Genomic DNA, 19,795 nt, shown 5'->3' on the forward strand with positions numbered 1-19,795 from the left:
TCGTAGACACACTCTGTTTGCACAGCTGGCCCACATGTCCAGAATATACAGACGAGATAAGTGGTTGGCCGGGGCGAGACGGTCACCGACCTAAAATATACGGGCTGTAACAACAAGAGCAATGTGAAAGTCGCATAAAAGAAACACAGACTGCCGCCGTACGACGTGCCAGCCAGCAAACATCCTCCCTGTCTGGCTTCAATCGGTCCGATCATCACAGGAAATAAGGCACAGGAGTGTTGGGTCGTAGTGGGCCGTCGCTCAGAGGCAAAGAGCCACGGCATTCATCCGCTGCACTGCAAAACACAATGGCTCCTGCAGTTCATGAAGCCGCCATTGTCTCCTCTCAGATAAGTGGCCACGGGTGTCCCTCTCTCTGTTTATCAGCGTGGTGTTATTATTGTGTACCTGCCTAACTACAAACGCTCCGCACTGTGCCGTTCAACCATTCAGAACAGATCATTAATTCCACACACGGGTCCCCGAGGATTAGTTATTCAAGGTTAGGGGGCCTGGTGGAGGACGATAGGGTCCCCCGCCCCGCACCCTTTAATTTGTGCCTGTGTTTGAAGTGCTTTGTCTGGGACGCTGGTGGTAGGGCAGAGGGGCGGGGAGGCATGAATACAGCCATACATATTCATGGGGGGGAGGGTTAAGAGCTCCTTGTTATGTCTGGGTGATGAAGAGCTCCGAATGCCCTCCCCCATCTGATCGCCCTTTGGGATTTCATGGTGGGCATATTTTGTGCCCTTTGATATTCATTATGGGTCAGACCCCCTCGGAATATTTCAAACCCAAACTGGTGGGGGGCTGGAAAGACATGGAGTGAAAAGTGTGTTTCTGCGCATGTGTTTTTGTTTTTCCATCTTGAGCCAAAGATATTGTCATGGATGCCAAGAGTGGAGCCGCTCGCTTCGTCTGTCCCTCTGTCTCTCTTTGTAACACACGCACTCAAACACACACACACTCAAACACACACACGCGCACACACACATGAACACACACACACTCTTCTGTCTGTGACTCTTACAGTAACAAAGGTTTTTGTTGAGTTGAATTCCACGCACTCTCCGTCCATAACCCCACTTTTTGTTATTTACCAGCGAGGCCGCAGCACGTGTTCCAGGGATATCTGTCCTCGGGGGATTCAAGATGGCCTTCTTCACTTCCTTACAGAGAATCATCTGCAGTCTTTATTATTGCCAGCGCAGCTCGGCTCTGCTTACATAGAGGGTGGGTGGGATGTCAGGGTGGAGAGAGCAGTCCCCTTTCCTCTACGCCTGGCTTTGGGATGCTCTGCTGGTTATTGTTCCCTCAGCTCCAGGGGGGTGTCGTGCGTGTGTGTGTGCGTGCGTGTGTGTGTGTGCGTTCAGGCTCATATCAGTCACTTTATCTCCTGGTGATGAGGCAGGACAGATCACTCAGTCAGCAAAGCCAAACACATTCAGCCCAGAATGGGGAATGTGAGCAGCGGTCGGAAATATGCTACTACTACTGTATATTTCACAGCAAGTTGCTCTGTGCTGAAGTTGCTTTATGTACCGCGTGCTTGCTTATTTATAGCATTACATCATATATACATTCTAACAAACCGAGCGCCATTTTGCTGCTGTCACAAGAATGACTCACGAATGGATTTATTTCAAAACCATGTTATTGGAGGGAAATTGTCATACTTTTGTAAACATAGAGCCATAAGTGTGGAGGCCTGGTAAACCTTTGAAAGAGACCTCACTAATGGATTTATGGCCAAACAAGTTCCATAAATGGTTTAATCTAAGCAAATTTAACATCCCTTTTGATGTTAGCTTTCATGTTGGCTTCCTTTTTTTATGAGACACCATGGAGGGAACCCATCTCGGCTTGACTTTGCCACAGTCTCCCTCCGCTTTGTGTAGCCACTACTGGAGCAAATACTCTCTAGTCTAGTGGAAGAGGCGGGGTTAAGATGGAATAACACACAGTGCTCATAGATTCCCATCCAAAGCGCTCTTTTTTTTTTTAGCTCCTCTGCGCATTGGGATTCAAACATCTGTTTTAGATTTTCGTCAACTTGTTGTGACGTTAGCAGTGTTGACTTTTCCATGCTGGGTTGTCCCTGCTGACAACACAACACTATGAAATGGAAGAAAAAAAAAAAACAAGTCGGCAATACAAACAGGCACAAAGAGACACATTTGTACTTTAAAGCTTCTTTAATCAATATTTTTCTTTGTATAAACTCTGGATACGAATATATTTATATCGTGAAAGGTAGTGACAAACCCATAGAGAATAATCACGACCACGCTCTACTTTTCCCCTCAGATCTTTGAGCCTGTTTGGTGTCTCTTAACGTATTTCTTTGGTTTCACGGCCTAAAACTGTCACCACTCTTATCTGCGCTGTTTTCAGACAGCAGGCTGCTGTTTTATGCAAAAAGGCTCTCAAACCCCTCTTTACGCTGCCAGATCAGCGCCAAGCGGCAGTGAACATAATGGAGCCAGATATTCCCCTCAGGAGCTGGAGGAGACCAAAGCAGAGCTGAAAGGAGAGGGGATATTGGACTTTCGTTGGCGAGGTTGCCAGAAAAACAAATCTCTCTAAGGGGAGAAATGTAAGCAACAGCACTTCCAAAGTTGTCTTATTCACAAATAATAATGGAACTAATTCAATTCAATGAATTTTGTATAGCCCAAAATCACAATTTTGCCTCAGAGGGCTTTACAATCTGTGAATCAAGTTGTCAGTAAAATGTAATTTCACGAGTGAAAAGTGTGCATGAAACAACTCAGTAGATTGAGTATTTTTGCAGTTACCCAGATGGCATGTTTTTTTCTTTGGAGGTGCAATGTCACACACAGAGCTGCTGAGACTCACAGTCGCCCGGTTCATTGTCCTGCTGAATGCGATCATATCAGAGACACTCGGGAACAGATCCTCCAACCTCTTGTACATGCATTCCTTCCAACATCTCTCTCGTTATCCGGTCTTCTTCCTTTACTGTTTTCTCTCACTTCCCCTTCGACCCAGATTAAGAATAAACAAACGCTTTGTGAATTGTGTCTGTAAAAATTTGCCACTTTTTTTTTTACTGTCTTTTACTGCAACTGTCGAGGTGAGATGCAGGGTAGGCCAAGCTATCAATAATCCAAAGTAATGTCTCTCTTTGGTCCACCATCGATTGGTCTTGATGCTATTTCTATGCTTTTGGTGGTGTCTTATTTTAGCCTGGCAGACTAATGATTCATTGCAAAGCAGAAAGAGCAAAGATCCTTTCATGTGTATTCTAAGTGTGTGTGTGTGTGTGTGTGTGTGTGTGTGTGTGTGTGTGTGTGCGTGCAAGCGCGTGCGTGCGTGTGCGCGTATCTTTATTTGAAAATGATAGAGATAGAAGAAATCAGAGGAGGAGAAGAGAGAGAGAGGGGTGCTGCCTTGCTAGTTAATGTTCCTGGATGAGAAATAATCTGCTGGTTTCAGAACAGCTGATAAGCTGTGTGCAGTGCGGCACTGCAGCAGTATTTACATCCCGTACAGTAGTGCTGGATTACTGTCTGTCTGTGTCAGAGACGCCCAAACTTTCTCCTGAGGAGGGCCACAGGCTGACGTGTAAGGATCTAAAGATAATATTGGATGCTGCTTGTAGAGATAAAGCAAGATGATAATAGCTTCCCTGTCTTATATAATTATGATGCTATCACAATACCTCACATTAGGAAAGTGATGTCTAAATCTTTACTCAGATTAAGATCTATGCATGCTGTGCAACCAGTCATTTGAACCATTATTTGCAATTAAAACGTGGGCTATTTCAATACCGTTTGTAGTCCTGTTGGCGCCTCGTGTGCCTTTTAGGAATAGCAATGTCGAGCCACTACTTTGGTTTGGACTGGAATATCTCAACAATCATTCTATTGATTGCTATGAAATTTGGTACACACATGTATGTTCCCCAGAGGATGGAGCCCACTGACTTTGGTGATCCTTTGACCAGCAGGTGAAAGTTTTCATGTATCTCAGTGAAATATCTCAACATCTTCTCGATGGATTGGCACAGAAGTTGGTAAAGACATGTTTTTTCAGATTATCGATCCTAATGACTTTGGCGATACTTTTTTTCCTCTCCAGTAGGGCTATGAGGAGAAGTGTCTCAACAACTATTAGATGTAATTTGGTGCAGATACTTCCCTCATGTAATCAATAGGTCCACATTTTAATTTGATTATTTGTTAAAACCAAACTCATAATATTCCTATCAGACTCGCTGTACTTTGTGTGTAATGGTAATTTTCGAAAATAAGCATGCCAGCCCAGTAAACTAAGATTGCTAATATAGTAAACAATACATCTGCTAAAATCTTCTGTAAATCCTACCAGATCGCGACAAAACCTACACTCTGGAAAACTGCAACCATAATCCCTGTACCCCAAAAAAAAGCACGTGCCACGGAGTTCAACCACTTCTGCCCCATCGCCCTCCTATCCATAGCAAGGATGTGCCTGGAAAAGCAGCTGATGAACATCACCCCACAACTGGATCCCCTTCAATCTGAGGGGATCCAGTATGCTGTAGCCTGCCTGCTGCACTTCCTCCTCCAGCATCTGGACTCCCCAGGCACCTATGTTAGCATCCTCCTCCTGAACATTAGTACAAGCCGAAGCGTTTTTCAAGTACCTCAGAGTGAACCTTGAAAATAGACTTGGCCTCAACCACTTCACAACCCCTCCCTAAAAAAAGCTCAGAGATCAGTCATCTGTGAGCTGAAAGGACCCCAACTCCTCCTGTTGTTGAGCCATGTCCATCTCATTCTACTGTACTGTCCCAGCTGCTTCTTTAGCATGTAATCCATTTCTAACTGGGCCCAACTCACACACATAACCAACACCGCCGCCAGAATAATTGGTGTCCTCCCACCCAACCCCGCGGAGCGTAACAACAAGGCCATTGCACGTATTGTGATCTCAATAGAATAGGACTTCTGCCCTGCGGGCGCAGCTACAGAGCACTGAGGTGCAGAAGGGCTCGCTTTTTTGACGCCTTAACAATAGGCCTCGCTGAATAGACCTGACTGTGTGTGGTTGTCTGTCCGCGTATATGTTGTCACTATAAAGTCTAAGGTAGCGTGTTAACATTGTCGTGAGCAAGTTAGCATGCTGACAATAGCTGTGCCTATGTAAAGCCTCACAAAGCTGCTGGCGTGGCTGTGAGTGTTTTCTACGTCGTATTCTTACCTTATTCTTATTATTGTTGCCCTTGCATTTGCCTACACAGCAGATAAAGGCCTTCACAGGAAGGAATTGAACAACCACTGTTTGTTTGTCACTCATGGGCAACTTCCACAGAGTGAGATAGTCATATCATGGTAAACATTTAGCCTGCCAGGTTTTATCGTTATCTGAGCTGAGTGCTTTGCTCTGCTTACCGTCAGACACTTGACTTCCACAGAGAAGAATGGAACACTTAACTAACCCAAAAAGCAAGGGACATGAGATAATAAAAGACTGTGTCTGACATTAACCTTCTAAACATGGCAATAGGAAGCCGTGCATTATAGCATGCATTGGAAAAATAATCAAGGTATGGATAGGAAATGGTCCATGGTGTTTTCTTTTAAGGGTGAACTTACAGTAAACTGATTTTATCAATACCCTTTTAGTGTGCCATTTACAAAGCCCCGCTCGCCTCAGCATTTTGCCTCTCCATCCTCCATTGATCAAGACAGACTATATTTAGGTTGTTGCTCTCTGGAGAGCCTCTCCGGGCCATGAACCCAAAGTTGTGCTGTCCTGCTCAATGTTGTCCTTTATTCTACCCTGACAGGCTCTCAGCAGTTTGTCTTTATTTCTGGAGTCTCAGATTCACAGCGTGTCGTCAGAAGAAGATAACTTAAAAAATTTTTTTAAAAACCTGCAAGCAAAGTTAGAAAAATCTGCATGGATTGACCACGATGACTCATCAACTTTACAGCCTAATAGTAATGTTAATGTCTCTTTCTCTTCTCTTGCAGTGGCTCATGCGCAGGACACACACCACCACTCCACAGAGAAGCCTCTGATTCAGTGCTACAAGTGTGGCGAGCCATGTAAGGGAGAGGTGCTGCGGGTGCAGAACAAGCACTTTCACCTTAAGTGCTTCACCTGTAAAGGTACTGTCATTTTATGTAATTCAATACAGATGTATGGGTTTCACTGGTATTTGGTGCTTGTGATTTGGCTCAGCTACTCCATGTGAGACCACCCTAAGATTATATGACCCAAAAAGCCGGTATTCGGTAAATACAATATGCGTTTCCAATTTAAAAACAAGTCCACAGACTGCTTATTTCTTTCTCAATCAGAAAAAGATTAATGTGGGGGTTGTGTGAACATTGGCAGCAAAGGTGTTAAGTGTTTTAATTCACCGCTACTTTCATACTGTAACAATAGTAGGACATTTGCTTCCCTTCGCCCAGTAGATGCAGCCGAATGCTGACTTCATTTTCTCACCCTATGATGTAGGATGACAGTTCACAGGTATAGGAGACAATAGTCTGGTGACCCTTTAGGTAAAATGACAAAAGAACAACTGAACAAGTTATTATTTTTTTCCACGACTGTCCTAAAAAGCATCCCAATCACATGAAGTTGAATAGGAGCTGTCCCTAAACATCCTCAGTGTCCTTTTCCATCCTCATGACTCATCTTCTCTCCTCAGACCTGCATACTTGTATTGTAGCATTCAGACTGCTCTGATATGTGATGATGCAAATCCTCCTCATTACGATGTAGCAGCCCTCGGCCGACCCAGCGTTCTTTCTCTTGCAGACTGAACCTGCCTCGCCGAAGCCCTCGTAGTTAATCTGTAACTGGAGCACTGTTATAGAGTTCTTAGTTCACCAAGGGCCCAGAATAACACAAGCAAACACTGAGATTAGCACTTAATGCAGTCCTTTACACGTGGAGATACATGCCTTCAGAGAGTCAGTGGTTCTAAAAGTGTTTGTGCACACGAGACAGTATTTGCCAAAGAAGACACGAGGGCTGCGTTATGAGCCAACAGACACACTGTCTTAGTTCTTGCTCTAAATGTGCTGTTTTAAGTCTCCAACTTGTAGGACTAGTAATACAATCATTTATATGCTGACTGAGTTTATTGATATTCATACTGTTCCCTTGGCATACAAATCCCAAACAGACGCTTTTTGCATGTGTTTATCTCATTCCCTGAAATGCACCAAAGCGGAACCTTTTAATTTCCCTGAATTCACTTTCATTTCAATTTCACAAGTTGGCCCTTTTGAGTTTCCAAAAATGAATTTAATGTAATGGCATGCATCTGTTGGAAAGCTGAGGTGGTTGGACATCACAGTCAAAGGCCACCAAATCTCCACTGCGGGTTTTCTCTTGACTCAGATAGCTTACGAGCTAATCTCATCACCCGTGAGCCTTAATGCAATTAAATCTGATTCTCTGCCCCACTCGCTCCCATTCATCTCCCGGATTTAACGTGGCTTATTGCATAAGAATGATTAGGTGCAGTCATCTCAAACATCAAAATATTTTCCCTCTTAGCTGTGGCATTTCCAAAGGGGTATTAAATTCCCAGGCTCTCTCTTTGGTGCTGGACTGATGAGTTTTATGGACCATGTGACCATTATGCTGTGCAAATAATGTAAATGCATTAAGTCTGAATTGTGAACTTTGTGTCAAAACACGTGAGTCAGTGAGTCTTGATAAATGGGGAAATTATTATTCAAAAATAAGTGTTTTTTTAAAGCCATGATTTCTTCAATTAGCCAGAAAAAATGTAAAATGTACCTCCAAATCAGCTACAAAAAGAAGCAAGTTATCGAAATTCAAACATATTTAGAAGTACGGGGCAACATGGATGTCATTGATTTTTAAATGTGGCATCACATTTGTCCGGACTGAAAAAACTAACTGAAAAATGGATTGCCATGAAATTTGTTTCAGACATTCATCATGTCTCATCTCCAATAACTTTAGTTGTGCTGTAACTATTTTTTTTATTTTTTTTATCATCATTAGCTCCAAATTTGAATTTGTCAAATAGAGCAAAATCTGCAAAACTAATGACATCCTCATCAGCCTCAGCTGCACTATGCATTCAGTGCCAATTATGAAACGTTCATGCATGCTGACGCGCTCAACCACGGTTAGCTCCATCAATGACAGTTTTTCGGAAATGTTGAAGTGGCCCCTCGTTACATGCCAAATGACCTCTTTCACAGTCATTGGCAGTTAGTTCCGCTCGGTTATTTACGGATGTTTTTATACAGATGGCAGTCTTCTTGTATCGTGCTCTCATATATTTAATGACAATGTGCTGATTAATAGAAATATGCATGTTGCCCATATGGATGGAAGAAAATGACAGATCTGTTGGAGATTTACATTTTGGTGTAATAATTAAACCTAATGTTAACCTTGATGTTGATATGGCACACTGATTAACAAGAGAATGAAAAAAGGCTTGATTCATTCTTCACTTTTGATAAGCATATCATAAAAGTGTTTAAAGCGGGTCGAGTTGAAAACTGCCATGTCCCATGACGGACCAACTAAAAGTCTCTGCTTCAAATCACAGAGATAAAGGCCATCATAGAATCACTCACTCAAATGTTTGAATTCTGTATTTACTAAATTATGTAATACATTTTTCATTTAGTCAGAAGTTAAACCCGACAACAGTACCAACATTAAAAAATCACCAAACTCTTAATTGTTCCCCAACTACTATTTATGTCTCATCCTGTCTTTCATGTTTGTGTCGATGACAAAAGGTTATATTGGAATTGAAGGAAGCTTGTTGGAAAATGTACTACAGAGCCAGTTATCTTCAGAAACAGACCAAGGCCATTTCCTGGGCGAGACAATTAAAGAATTGTTGTTGCATTGAACACTTTACCTCCACACCGACAATGAAAAGACCTTGCTGTGTTAGTGCTGAATCAGTGTCCTCAATGCAGAGTTCCTTCAAAGGGACAAGGTCCAGGATTTATTTTTATTACGACTGTGAACGCCGACGAAAGAATTTGACGTTACGCTTCACATTGTAACGCACACAGCTGCGAAAATGAATTTCTCAGCATCCATTCCATGGATTCGGCAAGCCACTCGCTGAATTCACGGTTTCGCGGACAACGCGGACTGGCAAGGCTTTACAAAGCCGCTGATGCGTGGAGAAGATGGGCGGAGAAGGTGGTGACATGGCCAGAGCACTAAATGACCTGACTCAGTGTGACGATGTGTGTGTGTGTGTGTGTGTGTCCCGTACAGTGTGCGGATGTGACCTCGCCCAGGGGGGCTTCTTCATGAAGAATGGAGAGTATCTGTGCACGCTGGACTACCAACGCATGCACGGCACCCGCTGCAATGGCTGTGGGGACTTTGTGGAGGGGGAAGTGGTCACCGCACTTGGCAAGACCTACCACCCTGCCTGCTTCGTCTGCACCATCTGCAAGTAAGGCGCACGGACTCATTGTACATCGGCTGAGAAAGAGTTAATTAGATCACAATGTGGTGCAATTGAGTGCAGCTTTCCAGAGCAGCGATCACGTAAAGTGACAGATGGCAGTGACTCCAGTAGACGATTTACAGTACCATGCAGTGTGTCCCGTCTGAGTCATTGGACTAAACGTCCACCTCGGGGACACAGTGTCGACACACATCCACATCATCAAGACCTGTCATCTTAAGCCCCAGCAAAACCCACAGCTAATAAACTACACTTACACTCACCTCGGGGGCCACAGCTCACGTCTTGTCTACCGATTGTTCATGTCACCCCTCTTCTAGACGACCGTTCCCCGCCGGCGACAGGGTGACCTTCAATGGGAAGGACTGCCTTTGTCAGTACTGCGTCGAGCCCATGTCTCCGGGACCAAAGGACATCCTGGGCTCCAGTAGTAAGTCGCCGTTTTCTAATAAACGCGCACACATACACACAGGTTTAATGCACCGGAGGGCTTTCATGCAATGTCCTTTTGGTTCCCATGCAGAATTGGGAAGTTGGCAGTGGGATTCATAGTGAAAGTGGATCAGTTGTAGGATTTATAACATTTTTAGTCAAGTATGGTGCTTTCACGTGTAATTCATGCATGACATTTAATGTAGCTCGTGGCCAGTCATTTTAGCTGTGATATTTGTGTTGTGAAGAATAATTTTCAGGTTTGCATAAATCAAGCTTGCTCACATTATTAGCATGAATCTGATTGAACAAAGAAAGTGCCGCATTTATGGCATCTTGAATGTTAATCCCCTTCAAAAGCAACTTGTGCTGTGCAGCCAAACATTGTTCAAACTAATACAACTTTACCTTGAATACTATCCAGAAGTTTCCCTACTAAAAATGTCAGGCTAAATTTTGGGGGAAAAATAGAGAAAATGTTCATGGTGAAGTGTGTAAAACCGTTCAAGTTCCACATAGCAGTAAATAAAATACTTGACAGGACTTTTCCTGCAACCCAGTTCTGTCTGAAGCCTGAATGGTGTAGGGTGTAGGGGTATCATTCATTCTCTCCTCTCCTCCGTAAACGCAGCCCCGTGTTGGACCAGCCATGTTTATGAATAACACCAACACAGGCCTTGCTAAATAATGCATGGCCATGTCTTTCCTTTCCTCTGGAACAGGGAATGTGCTGCCCTCAAACCCCTCCTTTTCCAGCTCAGCTCATCTCATCCTCCTTCTTTCTCTTTCTCTTTCCTCTCTGTTCCTGTCCCCCCCACCCACACACACACACACACACACACACACTCCCGCCCCCCCCCCAGTGGTCTTTTAGTTGGTGTTTGAAGAGCTTTTAGACAAGGTCACCTATAAATAAGGCATGCTGATTCTCCTCACGTCATCATCGCAGCCTCGTTATGCCTTACGTAGTTATCGTCCCCTGTGGTTGCAGTGGGCTCTGTGTTGCTTTCATCCTCTATTCATTAAAGAAGAGATGACTGGAAGATTGTTTTAGAAACCAACCTCTTGCAGTTTTTAAGCCACAGAATCCCACTTGGATATGGATGGAGCTTTTAGAGGTTTGGTAGGAGAGATGCTGATGATAGAAAGAGGCAGCTGTCAGAACACCGCTGGTTACACTCTATCACCATCTAGTGTCTTGGGTCACAACTGAAAAAAGGTCTCATTTCCTTGCATGCAATAATTTCTCCTCCAGTCAATATCGTGAGCCCATTAAAAGGCTGTGTTTTAAATGCTAAATAACTCCACTCAAGCATTCCTTCTGTCTAGAGTCATTGTCTTGCACTGTGTTTGTACTCTCTCGTGGTTTTTGTTGCGACAACGCTTAACTTAATGCCACTTTGGCTTTGTTTTCAGATTGTGCAGGATGTGGTCGAGACATTAAGAACGGACAGGCTCTTCTCGCGTTGGACAAACAGTGGCATCTGGGCTGCTTCAAGTGTAAGGCATGCAGCAAAGTGCTGACTGGCGAGTACATCAGCAAGTAAGCATCTCATGTCCACTGTAATTACAGGCTGCTTGGCCACGTTTTCAATTCGCATGAGGTTCACACAGGATTTGATATTTCACTGTCAAGTCCCTGCTGCTGAGACCTGTCTGTCTCCCCTCAGGGACGGCGCCCCCTACTGTGAGAAGGACTACCAGATCCATTTTGGAGTTCAGTGTGAGGCGTGTCATCAGTTCATCACAGGGAAGGTGCTAGAGGTAAGATACACACACACATGCATATACATCCCATTCTTCAGTGTCTCACTATTACAGGCAGATGTCTGTCTGTGCAGCCAGATGTGGAATTTATAATATACTTTTGTAAACTTTTGTACATCATTGCACCTGGATTTCATAAGAATCCTGCCTGAGGTACGTTAAAAAAAGAGTGACCAAATACTTTTACTTGAATTTGAGTACTTTTAATTAAAGGACTACAATTGCAGCGGATGCATTTGGGAAGTATACCAATAATTTCAAATAAAAATGTGGTTATGTGGATTTACTGAGAGTTGGTTGTAATGCCTAAATTCAGCTTTTCATTAAGACAGAGGATGAAGCCTGGGAATGGAATTGTGAAATGTAGTTTGATAATCTCTGCTGTAATCTTTTCGTCACAGAGCCAAAGAGACTCTGGACATGACGGTATTCAACTAAAAGATTAGATAGATAAGATTTCCAACTCTGCCTGAATGCACATCCTTGCACCCGGTCATACAAGCTCGCTTTGCCACAAATTACATAAATATGACATAAAACACTGAAAGTGATCTGACCTTAGGAAGCAATCATAGTCAGTAATATGCCATGCAGCTGTTATAAAACTCCAGTTTAAACGTCCGTAACTTTCCGAGTCGAGTTCATGCGCAAAACGTTGTCGACGCTCTTCATGATCACTGGTCTGGCCTGTCTGTTCTGCAGACAGCAAACCGTTTAGACGCTGAGTTACGCGTCATTTAATGGTATGAAAATGTCACTGCTTGCCTGCCAGCCAGCCAGGTTTACAGTAATCCAACACTAAGGCCGGTCTTTCTGACAATAGGAAAAGGCCTCGGCGTCTCACTCCTGAGCCGCTGCCAATAGATCAGTTGGGCCAAAGCCACAGCAGTCTCTCTGAGTCCAATCCCTGACCCGAGAGCCGGGTCACATACCATGTAGCCATCGCTGGGTTTGCATAACTGCTGCTGCCCTGGGTGGGAAAAGTGAATGGCTTATTATTAAGGCAGGGATAATTAATGCAGCTATTAAAATCTGAGATAAATATAGAGAGTATTTAATGGCATACTACACATAGAGGATAAGTACCTTTTATCAGAGAGAGAGAAGGAGAGAGAGTGAGAGATGTGAAGGGTTTGCTATAGCTGCTCTGTAAAATGTGGAAATGCAAATGTTAAGTCAATGGCTCTATATCTCTCGGCCTCGACGAGTGGCCACTTGCCAGCTGAAAGGTTACTGAGGGTTGTTATACAGCAGGCATAATTTATTTAGGGTATTTTATCACCCTCGGTCAAAGTCACATCGGCTTTGCATGCAAAGTGCCTCGTCAATGTAGACGGAAATTCGGGCACTCGAGCCGTCAGATAATTTTATTGGATCGCGTTATGCAGGTTATCACAAAGAGGGACGCTCAGGGAGAGAAGGTAGATGTACTGAGTCAAACAGGTCTGCAGGGTGGTCATATTCTATAATAACTGAACAATCTCTACATTTGTACCATTTTGAAAAGAAAAAAAAATGACTGGAATACATTAAATGATTTCCCATTCCCACATGAACTGTAAAAAACAACCTGTATTTACATTAACTCTGTAGACATATTCACCAACAGCTGCCCACTGTGCAATTTCATCAGCAGTCATTCTCGGAGCAAGAGAAAGACGTTTTACTGGAGCGGATGAAGCTATGCCTTGCTTTTAACAAGGCTTGGATGTTAGAGGAGGGAGATGCAGCTGGGAGCCGGTCAAGCTCTGGCTCTACTTCCTGGAAGTCGCAGCTCCTCGCTCCACTAGTTTTATTTTCCTGTGACGACAAGTCTGTGCTGTGTGCTCTGTTGTTTTCAGGCAGGAGACAAGCACTACCACCCGAGCTGTGCGAGATGCAGCAGGTGCAACCAGATGTTCACAGAAGGAGAAGAGATGTACCTGCAAGGTGAGTGGACACGTCACATGACAACTGTGTTACTCCTTTTTGGTTGACAGAATGGCATGCTTCTCTGTAGTTTGAGTATGGCGCAAGGGTAAGAAACACTTTATATTTTCTTATTATCATTGACTATGTGATTTGTCTGCGTATGCGCCGTGCTGCTGAGAGTTACTTTCCATTCTGTACTGGAAACAAATTCCCACAACTCTGGCTGCGTAGCAATTAAAGTGAAGTGAGGTGAAGTCTGTGGTGGTCCGGCCACCACGAGCGGACAGACATTATTCTAAACTCCTTCTTTAAATCTCTGAAACTACAAAAGAGATTCACACAATTCTTTCAAAAGACATATTTGCAGAATGCTGTTGAACATGTCACTTGTGTTAAGCTGAGTTGAGATCTGCTGACTGCAAAAGCCACATAAGCATTTAGTCTTTTTTTTATGTACTATGTACCAGGTGTGTATTACACAGCCTTTAATCAAGTTTGTCAAAAAAAAAAACATTTGTCACTCATCTGTACAGTATACGGATATCAATGTGTCACCCTTTAAACACACTTTTGGATACAATTTAGTCATAGTTGCAAAATGCGATAATGTAAATATATTCTATTTTCATATGTAAATGTATTTTCTCTCCTTAGGATCAACAGTGTGGCATCCCGGCTGCAAGAACACCACCAGAACAGAAGAGAGACACAGGGAGCGGGTAGGAATTTGGGCGTCTCTGACTCCATCGCCCATGACTGTGTCTTGACTCAATGCACCTTTCTTCCTGGAATAGATAGAAATTATGAATATGTAACGTTGGATTCTGCATGGGCTGTTCCCGCTCCCTCTGTGAACTGTTAAACCCTAACCTACCATGGTTGACATAATTTGCCTATTGAGGCGCTATTATGAGTGTGTGTGTGTGTGTGTATGTGTGCACCTCCCAGTCTTTGCATGCATGTATAAGTGTTTGTCATTTGCATATTCACATGGTCACCTTGATGTATGTGTGAACTGTGAGTCAGGCTAAAGAGGCACAGCCCCTTGTGTGATGTCCTGTGAACCCCCCTCTCCCTTCCTCCACAGTTATTGCCTCCGTCCCTCTTATTCCTCCAAAAAACAGAAAGGCAGGTACTGTATTCGCTATTGGCTATGAGATGGCATCATCCTGTGTTCCACCATGTACATAGGACACGATGCACTGTATGCTGCCATCTGTTGGAGACAGCCTGCAGTGCATCATCTGTGTGTCACACGGAGCCATTCACTCTGGTCTTTTTAACACTTCAGTCAGCGCTCATATCAAAGGTGCACGAGACAAAGATGCGTGCACATTTGGAAGAGCAGAAACAATGGACACAATCACAAATGACTAATTTGTCTTCTTTCAAATTCCCCATTTTACCCTTTGGGTGAAAAGCTAATTCAACACTTAGACCTGCTGCTGCCATCCAAACTTTTCATTTCCCATGAACCAGCATGAGGTGCTTAAGAAGATAGAATCACAGAGTGAAGCACTCATTCACTTTGCAAATCGGCAGATGAATGACCTAATCATGAAATAACATGCTAGTATTTCAAAGTACTTCATGTTATTAATGGAACGTAAATACAGGGTTTGTCAATCCCCTCTCATCGCTCATACAGTATAAAAGCCAAACGGTGTTTGGAGTAATTACCACGGTGATGTGCAGATGGCAGTGGGCTGTGGATCACGGGAGACAGACTGCCTGACAGACGTTGTTGGGACTAACAGCCACTTGTGTGTTGTTCTTCTCTTGCAGCCTACGAGGTCGTCGTCCGAGAGTATTTGTTCCAGACCTGGTTCAAGCATACCTGGCTCACCGGGTCACACGATCTATGTAAGACATGTCACAAATTCCCTTTTTTTTAATATAAAGGCCTCTCTTGACAGTAGAATGATCTACCTTAGTAAACCCCATTCACCCCTGTGCGTTTGTGTGTATGCATATTTGTCTTTATTTGTCTCCCCTAGGCAAAAGTAGACAATGAGATCCTTGATTACCGAGACCTAGCTGCCATTCCAAAAGTCAAAGCCATTTATGACATTGAGCGCCCTGATCTTATTACCTATGAACCTTTGTACACCACCTCCCTGGATGAGAGAGAGGAGAGAGGCGAGAGTGTGGGAGAGGTAAATACACAGACCGCATGTATCTGTTCCTGCGTGCATGCCATCTTTATGCACAGAGAGCACTGTGCATAAAGATCAAATGATCCTCTGTTTTGCTGTTGGGTAAGTTTTCCTTTTGTAAGACTTTTTTTCTCAAGAAAAAAACTACAAGGAAAGAAAACACACATACTGCAGTGTTTAAAGCCTCTATGCGGTGCTGAACTTCTTCTGTCTCTGACAGCTCCACACTGCCAGGAGGGAGCGTTCCCCCTTGCCCGATGACAAAGTAAGAGACGTCACCGTTTTCTGATGATGAGAAATTATCCGAAATCAACAAACATTTATGTCTGACTTTCTGGGCTCTAACATTAGCGAAATACTTTGTCTTGTTCACACCAGACGCTTCTAACAACTAACTTGTAATTGTGACTTGTTTGATTCTTCTAGTGCTCAAGAAACATGTCGCCAACCCCATCTGGTGAGGTGAGCATATCACTTTGTTGTATTCACTTTTCTCTGCGTGCGATGTAAATGCAGCATATGATGTCTCATTATTCCCTTCAATCTGTGGGATAACCTGTGTGTGTGTGTGTGTGTCTGTGTGTGTGTGTCAGGGCTCTTACGACAGGAGGGAACGCATCCTCCAAAGGTCGACCAGTCAGGGCTCCCTAGGATCACCAGTTTATAATCGCCATGGTTATACTCCCACCTTGTCAAGGTCGCCACAGCATTTTCACAGACCAGGTGAGCATGTGTCTCTTTATCACCGAGTTTGTGATAACATTCTGTGTTTTTTAATTATTTGGAATAAGGTGGATTGGTGATATCTTTATTGGAGAGGAAGATGTGGAAGAGTTCATTGACCCTCCACCTTAACATTCCCTCCTGAGCATGATGAACTTTGCCAAAATTGCCTTATGATTGTTATGTTTAATACGTGTTTTGCTTTGATGGACAATCCATCCTTTTTGCAGAATAACAACCGAAAAGTCAATTTTGCGCCTTTAACAACACAGTTTCTCCAGAGTGTTCAATTGTTTCCATTAAAACGTTTGTTTTAAAGTGTAACACTCTCACTTTCTGACTGTACATCTTAAATACTCCTTACCTCTCACTTTGGGTGACTTTTATTTCCTTTTTTACGACATTTGATTCTTGTATATCCTCCTTTTCTTTTGTCCCTCACCTTCTCACCTTCTATCTCCTCCTGACACTGACCACCTCTGCTGCCTGGCCCTGGGGTTTTGTCCCCTGTCCCTCACCCTCCCTCCCTACAGAGGCTCTTACTGGCATGCAGAAGCTCTGCTCCTCCCTGTGCAGTAACAGTGTGGGCTCCAGAAATAGTGACTCCCGCCCCACCTCCCCTTTCAGACACCACTTCCTCCCCCATAGCCAAGGTAAGGGCCCCACTCCACTCCTCTCTGCTGACCCCCCCCCCCCCGGAGGCAATACTTCATCTCCATCGTCACCTGCGAAGCCACCTCCCAGTCAGTGCCGCCATCTCCCATTCTGGATCCAGCGCCATTTCTCATCAGACTATATCTGCCATCCTGAATGGTCAAACATGCAGCCAAGGCACTGATTCTTCACTAACTAGCATGCACCTCTTCACCTTTGCCTTTCACAGCGTCTGCAAAAGTAGCTGACAGGCTCTTTGTGTGTTTGTAGCTTTGCATGCACTTAATATATAAGACAAATCCAATATCCAAACTGACAGTACCCTGGTAGTTGGATGATGACTTTTTTGCGTTGTCAGAATGAGTCTCCAGACTCCAGTAAACTCTAAGTCTGAGATACAAAGCATGCCGGGGGTTATTAACCTTTTAACCGTGAGCTCTTATTGAACCAGGGATTCATATTATTTAACAGACTAACAGACATTGTAGTTCTTAACTCATAGCACATTTCCTATCCTCGATTTTTTGAAACTCTGCTCGTTTTCTCCGCGTTTGTGTCTTCATCATGCACATAGCATACTGCTCCATTAACTGCATTCCTCAGAAGCAAACCGAATGTCTCCCATTCGCTCAAAGTAACTTTGGCCGGCCCCGTTGGGTCCTGTGTGTTTCACCGTTCAGACTGTGGTTCCCCGTTAGTATCCCTGCTTATCTTCTGTTCTTGGTTCTTCTCACTGGAGGCACTGACCCGCCGAGTGGCCGGAGCTCCCCCCTCCCGCTCAGGCCCGACAGCCGGCCGGTCACCCCGCCTCTATCTCAGACCCCTAAACATTTCCACCTCCCAGGTAGGAGCTGGAGCGCACCCTGTCACTGCTCGTCCCTACTTACACTCTCTCTCTCTCTCTCGCTCACGCTCTCTCTCTCGCTCACGCTCTCTCTCTCTCTCTCTCTCTCTCTCTCTCTCACGCTCACGCTCACGCTCACGCTCACGCTCACTCTCTCTCTCTCTCTCTCTCTCTCTCTCTCGCTCACGCTCTCTCTCTCTCTCTCTCTCTCTCTCTCTCTCTCTCTCTCTCTCTCTCTCTCTCTTTCTCTCTTTCTCTCTCTCTCTCTCTCTCTCTCTCTCTCTCTCTCTCTCTCTCTCTCTCTCTCTCTCTCTCTCTCTCTCTATCATAATACTCAATGTAGGTTCAGCCATTGCTTTTCCCCCCTCTTCTTTCATATTCCAGGAAAACCGGCGAAATTCCATGTACTCCCGATGTGTAAATGCTTTACAATTGATTTATTATTATTTTTTAAATAGTAGAGGCACTGTATAACCTGTAAATGTTATTTCTGTCTGTACTTGGATGTTTTCAGATCAGGGGAGCAACATCTACAGAAAACCACCCATCTACAAACAACACGGTACCTCTCCCCCTCTAGTAGAGCCTGTTTCACTGTTAAAAGAGAAAGGAAAAGAAATGTCTGTCTGAGTTCAAATTCAAGGCAATACTCGAGGTAGTTACGCTATCGAGCCGAGCTCTTTGCTGGAACTGTATTCATCTAGTTTTAAACACAGGAGCAACGCTGTAGTTTTCTGAACGTGTAACAGGAGAGATAAAGTCAGCAAACGTACTCGGTCATGTCAGTTACACTGTAATATCAACCTGAAGTTGGCAAACGTTAGCTAACATTAGCCACCACAGGTCATACCCGACCAAGTAAGGCAGTAGCAACCACAACCTTGAGCTCATCGAATTAAAACAAGGTGCATTGTATTATTTTGTATTCGTTAGTTGAATAATCCATCTTCTAGTTTGTATGAAGTTACACAGTTTGGCTTTAAATTGAGTCTAAAATATATGTTAATGAAAGCACATGCGAGCCAGCTGGTTTTGAGACTTTTCTACAACTAAATGGTGTTTGACACAAGAGGTGTAATCTTGAGACGTCACTAAAATCCTCCTTGAAGCATCCTTTAAACCACATGGACTCTTCTCCACTGGCAGTTCCTCAACACTTATTTCAGCAGCTTTCGTTTAGGGCTCAATCCAAATTTCAGGAAAGACATTTTGCGGAAAGTGTCCATTTTAAACTTGGACTACCCAGGATTAAATAAATCTTGAATCTGACCATCAGATCTACTGAGAATGTTTACTTGTGGTTAAAACCGTGACTCCGACACTGATAGATCAGTTCCCATGGTTGCCAACCTAGATACAGATGCCATAGCTCGTCAAAGCAAGTCTGCTGATGACATCATCAGATCCGCCACCTTCCCCGCTGCCCATGCTCCCTCTCTGGATGACAGCTCGCGGAGTGAGGGCGACCGTTGGCCCTGCTCTCTCTCTGTATTAGGTACAGTAGGCTCCTGACGGGCATGCTTGCACTGCGACCTTCCAGCGGTACAAAAGACACCTCGCCACAACCTAACTCTTCTTGTTTCCCCCTTCCAGCTGCCCCAAAAGCTTTAACTGCATCCCTGCTTTACTCCGAGCTCACGCTTTTATCCGGGCGTTTCAGTATTTGCCTTTCAGTTTTGCTTGCACAAAGCAGAAGCGTTGTTTGGTTTCCGTTGCTGCCCTTGTTGTTTTCTGCTTGAGGTATAGCAGCAGTTTTGCCCTTTTTATTGCACATGGTGGGTGCACTGGCTCTACACAATAGTGCCGCAAATGACTTGGACAGAGATCACTGAGACTGACTTCAAACTGACT

The 19,795-nt window shown here is 44.1% G+C and overlaps 1 protein-coding gene across 9 annotated transcripts in view; it reads left to right on the forward strand.

Annotated features, from left to right (window-relative positions):
- The window catches only part of ablim1a (actin binding LIM protein 1a), a 36,739-nt gene that overhangs the window by 12,087 nt on the left and 4,857 nt on the right, over positions 1 to 19,795 (forward strand). For 6 of the 9 annotated variants that reach the window (XR_011077067.1, XR_011077069.1, XR_011077070.1 and 3 more), the window contains exons 2-16: positions 5,988 to 6,125; positions 9,259 to 9,442; positions 9,778 to 9,887; positions 11,306 to 11,432; positions 11,560 to 11,653; positions 13,498 to 13,585; positions 14,222 to 14,286; positions 15,353 to 15,430; positions 15,565 to 15,723; positions 15,944 to 15,988; positions 16,150 to 16,185; positions 16,317 to 16,446; positions 16,980 to 17,099; positions 17,840 to 17,944; positions 18,459 to 18,506. Coding sequence is in view for 2 of the 9 variants with exons in the window: in XM_068567310.1 (XP_068423411.1) it covers positions 5,988 to 6,125; positions 9,259 to 9,442; positions 9,778 to 9,887; positions 11,306 to 11,432; positions 11,560 to 11,653; positions 13,498 to 13,585; positions 14,222 to 14,286; positions 15,353 to 15,430; positions 15,565 to 15,723; positions 15,944 to 15,988; positions 16,150 to 16,185; positions 16,317 to 16,446; positions 16,980 to 17,099; positions 17,840 to 17,944; positions 18,459 to 18,506; positions 19,299 to 19,439 (1,668 nt within the window). In the remaining 7 variants the exon portion in view is untranslated. Of the gene's footprint in view, positions 1 to 5,987; positions 6,126 to 9,258; positions 9,443 to 9,777; positions 9,888 to 11,305; positions 11,433 to 11,559; positions 11,654 to 13,497; positions 13,586 to 14,221; positions 14,287 to 15,352; positions 15,431 to 15,564; positions 15,724 to 15,943; positions 15,989 to 16,149; positions 16,186 to 16,316; positions 16,447 to 16,979; positions 17,100 to 17,839; positions 17,945 to 18,458; positions 18,507 to 19,298; positions 19,440 to 19,795 lie in introns of all 9 variants that reach the window. The other 3 variants (XM_068567310.1, XM_068567311.1, XR_011077068.1) reach the window with 3 other exon arrangements.

Source organism: Clinocottus analis, unplaced genomic scaffold (assembly GCF_023055335.1).
Source record: "Clinocottus analis isolate CAN_PGR_092001 unplaced genomic scaffold, fCliAna1.0.p SCAF_8, whole genome shotgun sequence".
NCBI classification, from domain to species: domain Eukaryota; kingdom Metazoa; phylum Chordata; class Actinopteri; order Perciformes; family Cottidae; genus Clinocottus; species Clinocottus analis.